The sequence below is a fragment of the Leptonotus elevatus genome, chromosome 14, assembly GCF_054856555.1.
Source record: "Leptonotus elevatus isolate MCC_2025b chromosome 14, RoL_Lele_1.0, whole genome shotgun sequence".
In the NCBI taxonomy this organism is placed as follows: Eukaryota; Metazoa; Chordata; class Actinopteri; order Syngnathiformes; family Syngnathidae; genus Leptonotus; species Leptonotus elevatus.
The window spans coordinates 4,013,940-4,031,773 of record NC_141252.1 but is presented as its reverse complement, the minus strand read 5'-3'; the positions used below and the strand labels follow the sequence as shown (position 1 = coordinate 4,031,773).

The window sequence follows — 17,834 nt, the reverse complement described above, 5'->3', positions numbered from 1 at the left end:
GCTATCTTTCATAGTCATAAAAAGCTTGTGTGTGTGTGTGGGGGGGGGGGTGTGGGTGTGGGTGTGGGTGTGGGTGTGTGTGTGTGTGTGTGTGTGTGTGTGTGTGTGTGTGTGTGTGTGTGTGTGTGTGTGTGTGTGTGTTTAGTTTGGACGTCCAACTCCAAAGGCAACATTACGACTTTCTCTTTTTCTTTTTTTTTGTGTGTGTGTATCCCACATCCGTCCTCTTGTTGTTCAGCCTGCGGGAGGGAAGGAGGTCGGTGGGAGAATGAGGGAGGAGGCGATGAAGCGAGGGGGGGGAAACAATCCCGTCCCCGCAATGTCCACATGGACGGACGTCTGCATTTGCCTCTTGTTGTTGGGCGTAATCGGCAAAAGTACAAAATGCCATTGCAAAAAACGGCAGCCTTAAGTTCCACCGGGAAAAATGTGTAGTGTGGAAAACTTTGACTGGAAAAGTATGGGTGGTGATCACAGTACGAGAGAAAGTGCGGGGGTGTTCAATACGTTCATTTGTAAAATGATGTGTTGATGCGGGTGCTCTAGCATTTCACCAAGCAAAGTGTCGGCGTCAAAACTTTTCACTTGGAAAGGTGTGGGAGTGCAAACTTGGGTGCTGAACCCTTTGCCCAGTAAAAGTGCGGGTGTTGTACCTTTTCAAAATTTGGACATTGAACCGTTTCAATAGGGAAAAACTGGAAAAATAGGGGTGTTCAACATTTTCAAAGTGAAGGTTTTGAACCCATTGGCCAAGACAAGCATGGGTGATGAACTTTAGGCTGGGAAAAGTGTGGGTGTTTACCTGGAAAATCATGGGACTTGAACATTTAACAGCACCTTGAAAATATGGGTGTTGCACTTTTTCAAAGTGTGGGTTTTGAACACTTTGACAGAGGAATATTTGGGTGTTGAACCATTTGGGACAAGTGTGGGTGATGAACTATTTTGCTTGTAAAAATAGGTCTGTTGAACCTTTTTAGAAGTGTGTGGGTGTTGAAGCCTATCAATGGGAATAGTATGGGTGTTGTGATGCCACCAAACTAGCTCACATTTCTTCCTTTTCACCTGGAAACAATTGGGTGTTAAACCTTGTCAAAACATGGGTTTGGAACCCTTTGACCGGGTTTAGTGTGTGTGTTCAACCCTTTCACCGGGATAAGTGCAGATGTTGCGAGTTTTCTTTCTTCTGCGAGTTTAACAACGTCATTCAGGGTTGCACTTTTCCGAGCGTTATCACACCTTACACAACCGATGATCTTCAATTACTGGCCCAACCACCCCGCCCCTCGCGAATCGCATCAGGGCGCCCTCACTTCCGCACTCTCCTCGCCCTCCTCCTCCATCACGCCACTTAAGCGGCCCATGCGGTCGCCTAGCAACCGGCCGTCTCCGTTAAGGTGACAGCTTTTGAGTGGGCGCCCCCTCACCTCTGTGTGGCGTCTCGTCGCACCCGCGCGCACCCCAGATGCACTTGGAGTCAACACCTCGCCGTGTGCGGTCCGTAACCGTGGCAACAGTCCTTCAGACAGCTGCTACATACGCAACCTGAAAGATGACGCTTGAAAGACTGCAAATGTCTTCCGACAAATGTCACAATCTAGCGTCTGCGAGTTGGAGTCGACCTCGCAACTCGATCAAGCGGCTTCGCTCGACTCAAATCAGAAAAATTAAAAGCAACAGCGTCATAATTCCAAATGTTGACGTTTAAATTGAACCCGTACTTTTCCGGATAAAAGGATTAAACAAACACACTTCTCCTGCTGAAAAAGTTCAACTGTCACACTTTTGCGGTTGAAAGATTTTAATACCCAGTGAAAATTTTCAACACCTGCAATTTTTCCAAATGAAGGGTTTAACGGTACACCCACACTTTTACCAGTTAACGGTTTCAACACCCACACTTTTCATAGTAAAAGGGTGTACCAGTTCACCCACTCTTTTCCCAGTCAATGTGTTCAGCACCCATAGTTAAAGGGCTTACCACTACACCCACACTTTTACCAATAAAAGGGTTTAAGAGTACACCCACACTTTTACAAAAAAAAGGGGTTAAAAGTACACCCACACTTTTCCTGTTGAAAGGGTTCAGCCCCCACACTTTTTCCAAGAAAAAAAAGGGCGTTACGGTACACCCACACTTTTCGTGGCTAAATAGTTCAATGCCCACACTTATCCCAGTCAAAGGCTTTAACCCAGTGAAAGTGTGCAACAGCAACCTTCACAGCCCAAAAAAAAAGAGTTCCACACCCACGTTTTTTTGGGTTAAAGAGTTCAACACACATTTTTCCCAGTAAAAGGGCTTAACGGTATAGTACACCAACACTTTTTTTCAATAAAAGAGTTTAAAGGCTACACCCACATTTTTCCCAGTGAACGTATTCAATGCCCCACACTTTAACCAGTGAAAGTGTTCAACACCCACAAATGTTTTTTATGAGTCTTAAATACCCACACCTTTCCCAGCAAGCGTTTCATACCCTCATTTTCCCCAGTGAACGTGCTTAACACCCACACTTATCCCATGTAAAAGGCTTTAACAGCCACAGTTGTCCCAGTGAATGTGCGCGGCAGCCATATTTCCCAGCAAAACGTTTTTTTAGTTTGAGAGTTCAACACCCACACATTTCCTAGTTAAAGGGTTGGATGCTCACTTTTCTCACCAATGATGCATTCCACACCCACACATTTTCTGGTGTAAGGGTAATTCATCCATGCACACATTTGCCAATTTTCCCGTTGCGTGAAATGGATGAACACCTGCACTTTTTCTGATGGTCAATGGGATCCAGCCATTTTCATTTTGTCTGCTGAATAAAGGCTAGATGCTAAGTGTGCGCGACGTCATGACTTGCCCGCCCACCGCAATGACGCACGCGCTCACCAGCACGCAAATGGCGTCACGCTGCGGTGCGCTCCCATCCGGGCCACCTAAATGGTAGCGCCGTAAATAGTCCAAGTTCGCCCACCTCAAGCTCAGACGCGCGCTCGCACCCGCTCGGCCGAACCTTTGGAAGAAATGGATTCCGATCCAAACGGGACTTCCGTGGACTTCGCGGGGGGCGTCCAGCTCCTCGACGGGGAGGACATCCGGACGGCCGTGCCGGCGTTGCTGCTCGGCATGTGCGTGTCGGGCGCCGCGGGCAACCTGCTGGTGCTGCTCGTCTTCGCGCGCGACTACCGCGCGGGTCGAGGGTCCGAGGCGAAGGCTCTGCTGGCCTCGGTGGCCGCCACGGACGCGCTCGTCCTGGTCCTGTGCGCCCCGGTGCGCGCGCTCGCCGCCTACAAGCAAGCCTGGGTTCTCGGCCGCTTCGCGTGCGCCACCGCCGACTGGTTCCAGCACTCCTGCCTGGTGGCCAAGACGCTCCTGCTGGCGGTCAGCACCCGGGCCAAGCACACGACGGAGCCCGCCGCCCCCCCGCAGCGCGGCTGGATCGCTTGGGCCGTGGCGCTGGTGTGGCTGCTGTCCATGATGTTGCCCATCCCGCAGATGCTGTTCGCCGCGTTGCAACCGCGCGGCACGCACGGCGTGCTGGTGTGCGTGTCCCGGGCGCCGGCGTGCGCGTCGCACTTCATGGCTCTCTACTACAAGATCTACCCGACGGCCGCCTACGTGACCCCGGTGCTCTTCGCGGTGGCCTACTACACCAAGAGCCTGCACCGGGCGCTCAATTACGCGCCGAGCCCGCGCCGCCAGAGCAAGGTGACGCTGGTGCTGCTGTGCCTGAGCAGCACGCTGGGGCTCATGCTGCTGCCCGAGTGGGGCACCTTCACCTGGGTGCGGCTGGGCTACCACAAGCCCCCCGCGGGGGTGCTCCTGTGCGCCCAGGTGCTGGTGTACGCCTGCAGCGCGCTCTCGCCGGTGCTGCTGGTCGGCATGTACGACGACGTGCGTCGCGGCCTGGCCGCCCTGTGCGTGGCGGCCGCCTGCCGCGGGGCCAAGGCGGCGGCGGCGGCGGGGGTGGCGGTGGCGGCGGACGGAGCCCCCAAGTCCACCGAGGGCAACGGGGCCGAGCTGGGCGGCGGCGTAGGGGCCAACGCCGAGAACACCTTCCCCGACGTGGAGCACTTTTGGACGGGGCGCAGGAACACGCAGGTGGAGGAGGAGCAGGACCCCGTCCCCTGGGAGAGAGAAGAGAAAATGCTCTAATGTCATCGGTCTTGTGCTTAATATAAGATTTGTGGTTTGGAGAGAGGAGGGGGGGCACATCACGTTGTGTTTACAAATCATGATAAAAACAGTTTAGTATTATTATTTATGAATTCAATTTAAAAAATATTTTTATTTTCTATTTTTTATATTTCTTTTTCTTTTTTAACACATTAACAATAGTTATGTGATGATGAGGATAATAATGATAATAATTATAATTTCACGGTATTGTTTAATATTATTTTTCATCTTAAACAATGTGCTATTTTGTAATATTCAATACTTTTTAATTGAAAAATAGTTCCATCTTGTGAAAAAAACGACATATTTATTTAATTTTGGGACATTAACTGATATCGTCACCGATTTATTTATTTATCTATTTATTTAAATGTGTTGTCCTGTAACAGTCAACATTTTTTTTAAAGTTTGGTTTCATGGAGCATTCTATAGTCATGTTTTATCTATTTTTTATTTAGAATCTGATTTTATGGACCGTTCACTTTAATTTGTGTAATATTGCTTTTGATATACTGTCATTTTAACAAATCGAGAAAATAGTGCAAGGGATAGTGTAGACATTTTTTTGTTACAATTTTATTCATTTGAATTAAAAAAATGTCAAATTTCTTCTTGTCGCAATGAACATTTTTTTAGTTTATATTTTAGATGTATTAAAACTTCTTTGAGTTTCTTCTTTCAAAATATTCTGGACAGTCCTGTTGTACATGGCATGTGTTGACAAAAGACTACATTTGTGCAAATTGCAGCCTACTAAAAGGCTCAACGCGGATGATAAACAAAACATGATCAGCTATATGGACTCATCTCATCGAAAGCTGAAGCGAGCGAGATTAGCTCACCTTTTAATCACAGATCAAAAGACAATCCAATCTTTTTCAGATATGGAAATGTATCACATCTCGTTGCATTCGCCGCTAATCCGTGCTGGTACTGGATGCTTGGGTGGGTCCAAATCGCGATTACATGACAGGAGCGAGGCAGCTGTAGCTCGAAAAAAAAAAGAAGTCAGTAGTTCATCGTGTGCCCCTTTTTTATCGCGCCTTTTACATGATAGTCACGTCAAGCATTGCTGTCGTAGCTTCTGCGTATTCTTGCCAATCCGAATGTAACATACGTTAGTGTATCGTGTGTAAAACCTGTATTATTATTACTGTTGTTAAGAAAATTTCGGACGTTTTTCACGCTTCAAAAGTGTGCTATGAGTGGTTTTGATACATGCTTATAATGTGTATGTTAATACGTCCGGCTGCTTGTCACAAGCATGGAAAATTTGCTGAATAAAAGCATGAAAAGATGCGAATACAAGTGTTTGATTTACTTTCATGTGTTGGGTTAACTCGCTGTCAGGGAACCCAATTTGGTACCTTCAATTATATCATAGCGTAATTGGCTAGTTGGTAAAATCCTTAAAAGTATGAAAGAATTATACCAATCCAAGTGTTTGATTTACTTCTTGTATTGGGTTAACTCACAGTCAAGGAACCATATTTGGTACCTTCAATTATATGCTGGAGTATTTGGCTAGTTGACACATGGTGAAATCCTTAAAAGTATGAAAAAAATTATGCTAATCCAAGTGTTTGATTTACTTTCATGTGTTGGGTTAACTCGCTGTCAGGGAACCCAATTTGGTACCTTCAATTATATGCTGGAGTATTTGGCTAATTGACACTTGGCAAAAACTGAATGGAAGGATTTTGCAACTCTGTAAATGTTACATGAAAGTCATTTTAAAAATAAAGATTTTACACGTGTTATCACATATCCTGGTTAACTCTCAGACAGGGAACCATTTTGGTAACTCAAGTTTCATGCGGCAATATCTGGCTCGCTGACAGTTGACACATGCTGAAACTGTTACAAAAAATGCATAAACATTTATGAAAAAGATGCTCAGAAAGTATATTTGTCGGGTTAACTCGCAGTCATGGAACCATATTAGCTGTATTATGCTGGAGTGTTTGTGCACTTGACACATGGTAAATCTGATAAAATTACAAAAATGAGGATTAATAAAAAAGTGTTCTTAAAGGGTTAACCTGTCAAAATGGGTCAGCGTGGCGCCTTCCCGCCGCTAACCTTTCTTGGGCTGTTAAAGGGAGGGGGGGAAAAAATACAAGCCTTTAGTGGTCTCGTGTTCGGCAGGCGAGTGTTGAGCCCCGTGGCTGCGTCGCGGTGGCTTTGACATTTTCCCAGTCTTGAGTGAAAGGAAAGGTTACAGGTGGAGAAGGAGTTAGGCTGAATTCATAACCCAAAAAAATCCTTCTGAAAAGCTCTTGACCGCGATTGTGTGGCTATATATCATTTATTCATTGACAGTATGGACGGTTGCTGCGAGCGTCTGCCCTCGGGGTCGCTGCCGCCTCACTTTATTATTCTCTCCAGTTCTACACTCCACACATGCTACACTCGATCATCAGCCATTTGCTAGTTGACGTGTGCAAAAAAAAAAAAAAGAAAGAAAAAAGTTCAACATATGAACAAAACAATGATTTGACAAGTCTTTGAATCATTACGTTTGCTGGGCTAACTCACCAGCAGGGAACCGTAGTTGGTAGCAGAAGTGTTCATGCTAAGGTCAATTTTATTCTGGAATATTTAGCTTGTTGGCACAAGATACAACTGTGAAAAGTATGTGTACTGCCCTCTTGTGGGGAAAGTGGTGTTTGCGATATTGTATGTTTTGACCCTCGAATGCTACCGTAGCGCATTGTACCACAGCTAATCCAGAGTGGTGAAGCCTAAAGTGTAATTTTGGCTCCAGAAATATATCTGTCTGTATTTTTATTTTTGAGGAGTTTTGGCTTGACCTAGATTATTGAATCGGATGTTTGAATTGTGTATTAAGTTCCAATGTGACAAACGTTACTAGGCGCTAGTTAGCGTAGCATTTCCATGGTAGCGCCCATGTAAATTAGCATTATGATCTCGTTTTTTGGGGTTTACAGCTCATTTTAGTAAATGATGCAAATCTATATTGTTTCAAACTTTAAATACAATTATTCTAATGTCCCGCTATGTTTTGTATGTTACGGTTTCATCCAGTAAATTACCAAAACAGCAAGAGGCTTCCTGGTCTTTATTGGAAAAGATGTTAGCTATCTGTACAGCTCGTTCCTAAACACGAGTCAAGTCAAGACAGAATAGTATGAACAAAATGATGATTTTGCAAGTCTGTGAGTCATTACATTTGTTGGAACCTTATTTGGTCACGTAAGCTTTGTGATGCAATATTTGGCTACAAATGTACAAATCTTCAAGTCAACACGTGTGCTTGGTTAGCTCGCCTGCAGGGAACCATTTTTGGTTATTTATGTCTTATGCTTCATGTTTGTTTACTTGGCACATCTTAAAATGTGTCCATCTGCACTGTGAAGCGCCGTCCGGCGTCCGGCCAAAGAGTTCTGAAGCGTTTGGCTGAATGTGAGCAGATAATGAGATTGCTCGAAACATTTTCAAATGACTCCTGCTGCTTTTGTCAGTAGCTATGTCACCAATAAATACAAATTGGCAGCCATGCATCCTCACCTGGCCACGGCACTAGCGCCACCGCCGCCTCTTGGCAGCCCGAATAGGCTCAGGTTCAAAGAAAAAGTAACGATGGCTAGCCAGCACTTATGCAACGATTGTTCAATTTGCAATAATGCGGTCATTAGTCCGTCTGCTGCGAGGGTCAAAGGTCCTGTTATCCAAGCTAATGTATATATTGTGATGCTACAATGCTAGAATGCGGCGTCCCTTCCGCTTCACTTGCAAACAAAACGAGGAATGGAAGAAAAAGAAAAACGTGCCTTTGGGGGCAGGTCCAGTGTGGCATCTTTACAATAACTCCTGAGTTGCTATTTTGGTGCAGGCTATGGGGAATTGTTGCGGTACAGAATATTAGCTTTAGCGGCTTCAGGCCGAAAGGCAGAGAGTTTCGTTACGGTCTGGCAAGCAATTGCAGGCAAGCAAGGCAGGAATGGTTTAAAAAAATATTTCCGAAATGTAGAAAAGAAAAAGGAAAGCACTTTGGAATTTGAAGAATGATACGCTTTTATTTCGACGTCGCAGCTGCTTTCCACTTTCTTGGCCTGCGTCGCACTCATGCGTGATGACGCGTCGTCGCCCCGAGCTCTTCATGGGTCCTGTCCCGCTGAGGTTTTTTGTTTGGTTGTTTTTTTTCCTTCCGTTAACTAGGACACAACAACAAATGTTTGCTTTTTACCCCAAAATCAATTTGGAGGATTCTGGGTCAAGGCACCTTGCCATTGTAGGTGTTTTTTGTTTTTTTGTAAGGTAAGAGAGAAGAAAAATGAAAAATACACACTCACACACAAAAAAACATTTTATTCATTTTTAATTTTGGGGGTTTTTGGTCCCACTTCTGACACCAAAATGTTAAGGATGCTTTTGACACCATTTGTTTGAGAATACTTTTGAGTGGGAGTACCGCAGAGCCCAACAGATGTCACCATGGGTTACAATCCCACTTCTGACACCATTTGTCTCAGGAATAGCACCATCAACCGGAATTCCAACTAGAGCCCACTAGATTGAAAATCATTTATATGAAAAATCCATGTACTGACCATGTACACTACAGGAGTGACAAGAGTTGACATTGCACTTCTGACACCCTTTTTCTGAGGAATGGTACCCTCAACTGAGAATGTTCACGCTTTTAGAAATTCTTCTAGAAATGGACTTCAAGCGTTAAAGTGCCACTCGGCAGGGAAAAGCAAAGCTGTCTTAATTGGAGGCCTCCTTCCAAAGGGCACATATCATCATCATCATGAATGACATTTACATTGCACCTCTCGGCCATCTTTGATCATGGCACTAGGCAAAACATCCTGCCCGGTGACGTCACCCTACTTTCCCCTAATCCTCCCATGGTTCAGATTGCTCATGAGGATCCTGTTTCTTGCTCTTTTTTCACTCCTATGGCGCCATCGTGTGGTTACAGGAGACCACTGCAGACACCTCGGGCATATTAAATTTAATTTGTAACTTGGCATCATTGTTTATTTGTCTGCAATCACTTTATGGGGCGAAAATTGGGTATTTTGCTAATTTTTAATTTAATATGTGATGCAATAATATTTAATTTATACATTTAATTTTTTTTCATTTTTTATTTTATTAAACAAGTAAACAGTTCAGATTTTTAATCATGCATACAGTTAGTTTTAGTGTATGTAGAATGGTTGATATTTTGTACATTTCATTTTCTTTAAATGATTTGTAGGCTCTCAATCAGGATATACTTGAGCAATGGTTGGAAAACAAGTGATCAAGGTTATGGTTTTTAATGAGAACAACATATTCATTCGTGAGCGTGTTTTTATAGTGTGCCTCATCCTTGTCCGTGTGCTCGGATTATCTTGACGGGATTAGAGACAGATGTAAAGCAGAAATCGAGATCAAATCTAATCCTGACGGTTGAGCGTTGACATTGGATTAGGAGCCCTAAAGCCACGCCTCCTCCCACGTTCACCCCTCGCTGATTGGTCCTCGCCTCGACGGGCCGGCTTCTTCGTCCAATGAGAAGGCGCGGAGGGTGGTGCCGGGGCAGATGTGCGTGGAAAGGAGCAGCGACTGTGCTGGACGGCTTTAGTGCGGGATTTGGTTTTCAGGTAACACTCGGCGAGCAGCAGCAGCCCACGCACGCGAAAGGTGAGCTTGGAACTCGTCATCGATCGACTTTTCACGCCGTTTGCTCCTCGTCGCGTCGAAGAAATGACGTTTTATTCCCGCGACTGCAGCAGTTGAAGCACTGTGGCGTCAGGGGCTTCCTGCTGACCGAGAAACTCTTCAAAATAAAAATATATTCTCAAATTAAGTTTAAAGGGGAGTTTTCACACAGTTGAGTATCGGTGTGAGTCATTCATGTGCTACTAAACGGGTTTAAGAAGCGTTCGCTAGTGCTGGGCTATAATTATCGAGACTGTCAACCCGGTTTTGGTGTTGTTTGTTCTATTAATACTAATAAAGTTACAGAGCGACATTAATATGATCACAACACAAGAAGTGTTATTGGAATATCGCATAGAGGTCAACCGTTGCCCTTGTGTCAAGGAGCTGCTACCCTTCCTTCCATGTGTGCTTCCTTGTTAATCTGCAATCTGTCATGCCACCACAACCACGCACTCACTAACACACACAAAGCTTTTTACACAACGCAACCACCTAATTTTAGTGTGGTGACACCTGACCACCCGAGTCCAGGTGATCTGAGGCGATCCAGGCCCGTTCAGGCCCCAAAGTGACATTTGCCAGTGTTTCGTGCAAACAAAAGCAAAGTGGACACAACACAAAAAGCTCTGGGGGGGGGGGGGGGGGTGATTTACGTTTCCATAGGGAGCAAAAGGTGATTAATGAGTGACAGATTTGCTTTTTTTTCTTCTTCTCTCTTTTCGCTCGTGTAATTCACAAATTAGACCTATAATTAATAATTCAAAGTAATTCACTTTTTACTGGCTGAATGAGTCAAGTATCCCTTTAAGTATAGCAGTGCTAGCAAACGCAGATGCGGCTACTTGAGTCTAATAACTTTAAATTTGACATCATTTCCCGTGTTTGTCTTCTCTTAACGACGTTGGTGTTTTCGTTCCAGATGCCGTTTGCTCAAGAGAAGCTGTACGACGGCTACCTGCGCACCAACATGCCCACCATCGTCAGCACGGTCAAAGTGCGGGAAATTATGGTCCACTTGCCGTGTCTGACCAGTCACGACCGGGTGAGACCCTCGTGCGCTGCCTCCCGTGCACCTTCGACAAGCATACAATTGTTTACAATCACTAAATTAGAACAGGGACAGTAAAAAACAATCTCATATAACGAACCACATGCTGCTTCACAAAGCATAAAGACATCATGTGACTACACGGAGGCAAGTGTAATGGAAATTTAACAGAGCAAAAATAAGCAATTGTATGTTTGTCCTCACAAGGTTGGCTTATTGTTTAGCATATTAGCAAGCTGCTACGTGATTAGATACTGTCTTTAGACTTGGTGAATCAGCATGTGGCTCATTACACAAGGTTTCAAGTAATAATAATAATATAGCAGTATAAACAATTGTATGTATTTCATCACTAGGGCCAACTGCTATGGACTGGTATGAAAGGCCGATTCACATATTTGGCAGAATGAAATTTTGGTAACTGATTAATTTAAAGAATTTAAAATGAATAAAATATCGTCAAAAATTAATTTGCATTTTGTTGCAGATTTTTGCATCTATATTTTCCAAATGTTTGATTGGATTATCTTAGTCATATGTTGTAATGTGTCAATGTGTAAAAAAATTTTTTTAAATTATTTAAGTTGACAACAGCGGGAAAAATTGTCCAAAATTGGCAATTTTTTGCCATTTTTGCATATGTTTTTCTAAAAGTTTGTATGATTGTATTATCTTAGTCATATGTTGTAATGTGTCAGTGCGTAAAAACAAACAAAAACATTTGGGCTGATATCATTCAATTAAATCAACCGGCAGATTCATCGGTCCAGCCATACTCAAGGCTATTTTGTGCTCCTCTTACTGTATCAACAATTGTATATTTGTCATTACTCGGCGGCCCGATGTTTAGCATATTAGCAGCCAGGATGCTACGTGATGAGATACTGAAGCAGCATGTGGCTCGCTACCCAAGCTTCTTCTGGTACTTTGTGTATGACCAAAACAATTGTATGTTTGTGACGTGCGCCGGCCGGCAGGAGACCATCGAGGCCAAGCGGGAGATGTGCGGCAACTTCAACGGGATGGTGCTGCTGCTGGACTGCCTGAAGAGGCGCGAGAGCTGGCCCGAGCACTTCATCCGAGCTCTGGAGATGTGCGAGCACGGCACCATCGCCGCCGAGGTCCGGGCCGAGTACGACAAGCTCAGAGGCGCCAGCGGTAAACCACTTTTAACTTGGTGGATTATTCCTCGTCTTTGCATTGACTTAAGCTAATAGCGCAGATGTCCTTCGTTTTCGTCTTTTTCAATTAAGATGATACATGAACAATTAAAGTGTTTCAAAGAAATGTATTTGTCTTCATATTTTTTACATTTAAAAATGTTCTTGTTTTGTGCCAAAAATCTAATGATTGTCCTAATCGTGATTGCAACTAAATGAATCGTGAGTAATATTTTCTTCATAATCGAGCAGCTCTACTTAAATGGATTATAATTTCAATATATACAATATGTATATGATGCATTCTATAACTTTGTGGATTATTTCTAATTTTATACTTAAATTGTGCAAGGCGTTTATCATTATTGTCGAGCGAAGCCACATCGCAATATTTATGTACATTGTACAGACATGTGCTCATCATGCGGGACTTTTTTTCATTTAAACATTGTGGATTATTTCCAGTTTCCATCGTGCAAGTGGTTATTGTTAACTAAAGAGGAGAGACATTGCATTAAAAATAGGATGCTTATATTCAGAGGTGGTGAATGCAGGTCCAAAAAGTAAAAACACTGCCACAGTTTGGCTTTAGCCCCTAATGCTAGCTTGCTAGCTCCCTAGCAAGTAAACGAACATCATGGGAGCTAGCTAGCATCAGGGGCTAAAGCCAAACTGTGGCAGTGTTTTTATTCTCTTGACCTGGATTTGCCAACTCTGCTTATATTAGGGCTGCTCGATCATGAAGAAAATATTAATCATGATTAATTTGGCAATAAATGAAATCACGATTAGTACAATCATTTGTTTTGTGGGCCTGCCGCAAAACAAGAAAATGTTTCAACGTGAAAAATGTTAAGACAAATTTTTTTTGTTGAAACACTATAATTATGCAAGTTTCTTTTGGACCACAAGCGATTTTTATTAAATAAATTATTTTAGAATACAAGAAAAAAGGTTTAAATATATACATTTAAACAACTCAAAATAAGTATGAATAATCTTTGATTTTTGTTTACGATTATGGCAATTTTGTAATTGTGGAGTGCAATAATTGAAATTGTAATTTAATTTCAAGTGAGTCTATTTTTGTGGATGAATTCATCTTGATTAATTTTCGTTTGTGTAGATTCCACGCCCAGCTCACCTCCCACCACCGTGGTTCAGGCTCACGTCCACCCGGCTCCGTCCGCCCCTCACCTCCCCGGACCCGAGTCCAGCAGCCCCAGCCAGGCTGCCGCTTGTCCCCCCTCCCCCCCTGAGCCGGAGGTCCCAACTCCTGCGCCCGAACCTCCGCTTGCCTCCTCCGCCCCGGTGACGACGCCCCCGCCCTCGCTCTCGCCTCCGCAAGCAGAAGAGAAACCAGACCGGCATCACCCGGAACCGGAGGAAATCTCTGAATGCGACGTGGAGGATGTTCAAGCAATGCCTGAAGAGGTTTCGTTCAACTGTGAGTCCGCTCAGGCTGCCGAAGCGTACGACGCGTCGTGCGATGTCATTGAAAGCCTGCCGGAAAGTCCCGTCGACTTGGATGTGGCTCCCTCGACCCCCGAGAAGGCCCCTGTGCAGGAAACCGCCCCGCCTGTGGAGAAAGTCGCTCCTGCCGATGTTACCCCGCCTCCTGAAGATATGTCAGAAGCTCCGCCTCCTGAAGATATGTCAGAAGCTCCGCCTCCTGAAGATATGTCAGAAGCTCCGCCTCCACAGGTGAGAAGCAAAAGGCAGCATAAGCATTACGTGACATCATTTTGTGACTTTGGAGGGAGTAACTCAAGGCTGAGCGATTAATTGGCCCGATGATTAAATCAACCAATTATAGCTCTTCCAACATTGATGGAAAATTGGCTGATTGTCCCATATTTTACTGCTTAGAAAACTATATCATCAATTTTAGGGCCTGGACTCTCTTCCAAAATGCTAATTGTGCTGACGTCAGTGAGCGACCTCCAGTTTGATTCATAACTTAACTCATTTGCGCCCAAAAACGTATAAATACATTCTATTTTAAATATCGCCATCCTCCCATATTTAAGTTTTTTATGTTTTTTTTTTTTAATGCTAGAACATACAGAAGGCTTTGGTGCAGCCTCTGAACTAAAGAGAACGCTTGAAGCAATGTTTTTTGTTATTACAAAAACGGCCAGCAGGTGGCAGCAGAGTATAAGAGATCAACCAGGGCCATGTTGCAAAAAGGTATTTTCCCCTACAGTTTTAAACAGATTTGTGAATAATGATGAAACCTAGCTATATTCTAATACTAATTGCTGCAAAACGGAAACACTCATCTTTCTTTTGGTAGGTTCCATGTTTTTATAGCAATGAAACACAACATTCTGTGGGCCTTGCAAAATCAGTAAAATCCAGCAAAACAGCCAGGAGCGAAGGAGGTTGCTTTAGTGAAAATGGCTACAAATGAGTTTAAAACAACCTCCGCTGTTTTCATAAGATGGAACGCACAATGAAAACAGCAGAGGCCCCAAAATTTAACCCTGTGGAACGCCATACATTCCGTTATACATGTGAATTCATATTGCACATAAATAACGTTGCTTCGTTTTCCACTTCCAGATCGTCGTGGAGAACTGTACGCAGACCGGAAATGCACCCGCAAACCCCATCGTACCCGCCATGCCCCACCCACCCTCAGTGTGCCTGAGCACGCCCCACACGCTGACCAGCATCCTGCCGCAAGATGACCCGGACGGCGACGCCGCCGGATCCGGATCGCCGACAGCGCTGTACTCTGGTGACACAGACCGTCTGGAAATAAGCAAGGACGATGACGATGAGGACGGGACGCAGGTCAACGTGGTGCGCGTCTCCGAGCAGCCGTCCGTGCTGAACCTGGAAGGCCAGCGCGTGGTCAACGGCGCCGCCGCCAAAGAAGTCGCCGCCGTTCAGGAGCCCGCGTCGACGACTTTGTGCCCCGAACCTGAGAAGCCGGCCCCCCGCGGCATGCTGGGCGGCAAGTGGATGGTGACGGCGGTGGGAGTGGGCGCCTGCGCACTGATGTTGGCGTGGAAGTTGAAGCATTGAGGAGGAGAGCTTTAGCGTTAAGCTAGTTTTTCCCAGCCAGTCAATCCATTTCTGGCCAGTCTCTGTAAAGTGACGATTAATGTCTTCTAAATTTGACACAGCACAGAGAAGTGTTGTTAAAAACTTGGACTTTGTCTTCATGACGTGTGCACCCAGGGCCAACAATGAGGCGCTCTAAAGCGGCCACACCAGTGGACTATCCAAAAGGAGTATGCATTTTTGGGAGTAGGCGTAGCTAGTTAGCTAGCTAGGTAACCGAATTGAACTGAATTGAAATGGTGAAAAACGACTTATATTGCCAAAATTCAGATTGCACATTTTCAGAAATTATCGTCAACCTGTAAAATGATTTCAGTTTTCTAAATGCATAAAATGTGTTTGAAGATACTGTGAGTGCTGAAAACATGCAAAGACTGAGAGCTCGGTTGTCTGGATTTTTGCGGGGCGGGGCTCGCAACAAGCCCAAGTACACGCTTGAGCTTTCTGCCATGAGTTGGCCCTCCCTGACTAAAAAAGAATCTTGACAATTATGTTCTATGCAGCCCCACTAGTCTAAATATGGTATTCTGCTTCATATTGCCTTTAAAGGAATATGAGTTGAGCAGAAAAATCCAACCGTTTTTATCCATCTCAGGGGCAGCCATTTTGCCACTGGCTGTCGACTGAAGATGACAGCGACCAATCACGGCTCACCTGTTTTCTAAAACTGAGCCGTGATTGGTTGTTACCTGAGCAACTGTGATGTCATCTCCACTGGACAGCAAGTGGCAAAATGGCCGCCCCCTGAGATGGATTAAAAACGGCCGGATTTATATTCATAATTCGTATTCCACAAATGTATTATTAATCAGAATGTCATGTTTAGACGAGCGAGGTCACGTATAACATATTATTGTCAAAAATAACGTTGACATTTAACGTTGACTTCCACCGGTCCATTTGCTAACCCGCTATGTTATTAGCCTTTTAGCCCGCTAGCTCAGTAGACCGCTATGCTATGTGGATTCGCACATCCACGGGTCACTGCCTCGGTTTTGTGTGGGGTGGGTTCATATAAATAAAAGAGACACTTCAGGGAAAATTAACTGTTGATTGAACACACATCCCGCTCCAGACAACTGAACACATTTGTTCATCAGTTGAGCGCATTCAGCCAACATGCTAGCAGAGTCCAACTGCTGGAAGCAGGGCTCTGTTTTTCACCATTTTGGATCATTTTCATTTTCACCTCTCTTTTTTAGACCGTACCAGCCGGCTTTTGCATTCAAATTTTCTAGTCTCGTTAACTACACCATTCTCTCCGGTGTGTCAAATTAATGAGATTTTATTTTCGCTTTACAGGGACTTGAAATTAAATTGCATCATTTCCCGTAGCTTACCCGATGATCCGTCATTGCGCAGTGACGTGTCGCAGCACCGTGGTTGTGAATCGCTGCTTTAAGGAAGGAGACCATCTTACAGGTGCCTTATTGTTATAAAAGGATGTGATGGTTTAACGCTAAATGCTATGTATGTAGAATCAGCACTTTGTAGATACTATTTTTTTTTTTATTGAACATACATTAGTGTACTATGCTGGATACTCTCAATAGGTAACTTAAGAAGACACTGTATTATCTTTGTAATGTTTGTCATTCAGGCACTGGTTCTCAAATAGGGAGATATGTGAGATTGAAAAAGTAGCATCCATGCAAAAGTCTTGCCATGATTCCCAAGGAGTACGCTTTATGTTGATAATAATTGTGTGCACAAGTCTTTAAGTTAATTATTTATATATATATATATGGATAAAAATCCATATATATATATATATATATATATATATATATACATATATATATATATGGATAAAAATCCATAGCTATTTTATTCAATTTAAAATCCAAGAGAAATGCTCTTTTTCAGGGTTGCGTTTATTGTTTGTTTGTAAAAAAGAGGCTAACCACTTTCCATCGTAAAACAAAAATAATCAGTTCCGTTTTGTTATCAAGTGATGGCAATGGTGTGTAATGCTGCAGGGTCAAAACTGTCGCTGTCTAAGGAATCTTTTTATGTTACTGGCTGCCACACAAGTGTAAAAAGAAGCAATACAAATGTGAAAAACTGGGAGCAGTGGTGCTGCTTAACAGTGATTATGTGTCATAAATAGGAGTCCTTTTAAGGGGGAAAAAAAAACGTTTTTTGTAAATAGTGATGCATGTGACTATAGGGCCTATATACTATAATAAAAGTGTACCACACAATAGTTTATTGAATAACTTGAGTTTTTATTTTTTTTTATATTTTTTATTTATTTAAGCAGTTTTAGCAGTCCAAAGGTTATCTTGGCTGATGTGCACTGCTTGCACCTGCAACATGGGAACATGGCACAAAAGCTGTTTACAAAGACGGTGACTTTTCCAATCCCTCTTGCCACAATTTTTCCTAAATTCATTTAGAAACTTTAATTCCTTTCAAGAAACCTAACATGAGCCAAATTGTTTTCGTAGATTTTGTATGACAAGAAAGAAGCATAGCTCATTCTATTGCCTTCAGTTTTAATTATGGAGGATATTTTACACTTATTTTCAATCTCTTGTTTTAATTTATATTGCAGTTCATTTAATGCTGTGCACAATTTTGCTGAAAAAAAAGTTTCAACGCTTGCCTTGTATCCAATGAATAAAGCAAATTTCAGAAGACAAAGCAACTGATGTTGAAATGTTTAGAATTATGTAATCGTCTTTTGATGAACACTGAT

General features: G+C 43.6%; 2 protein-coding genes across 2 annotated transcripts; both read left to right on the top strand.

The window, feature by feature from the left end:
* The first annotated feature begins 1,818 nt into the window (after positions 1-1,818).
* Positions 1,819-6,251, top strand: LOC147162629 (G protein-coupled receptor 151 protein). Its single transcript, XM_086093959.1, has one exon. It carries the CDS (start codon positions 3,017-3,019, stop codon positions 4,145-4,147), a length of 1,131 nt encoding a protein of 376 aa, XP_085950085.1. The 5' UTR covers positions 1,819-3,016; the 3' UTR covers positions 4,148-6,251.
* Positions 6,252-9,714: 3,463 nt separating this feature from the next.
* On the top strand, positions 9,715-17,339 carry mavs (mitochondrial antiviral signaling protein). The gene is made up of 5 exons (XM_086095627.1): positions 9,715-9,832; positions 10,773-10,895; positions 11,879-12,059; positions 13,188-13,765; positions 14,627-17,339. Exons 2-5 carry the CDS (start codon positions 10,773-10,775, stop codon positions 15,092-15,094), a joined length of 1,350 nt encoding a protein of 449 aa, XP_085951753.1. The 5' UTR covers positions 9,715-9,832; the 3' UTR covers positions 15,095-17,339.
* The last annotated feature ends 495 nt before the right edge of the window (positions 17,340-17,834 follow it).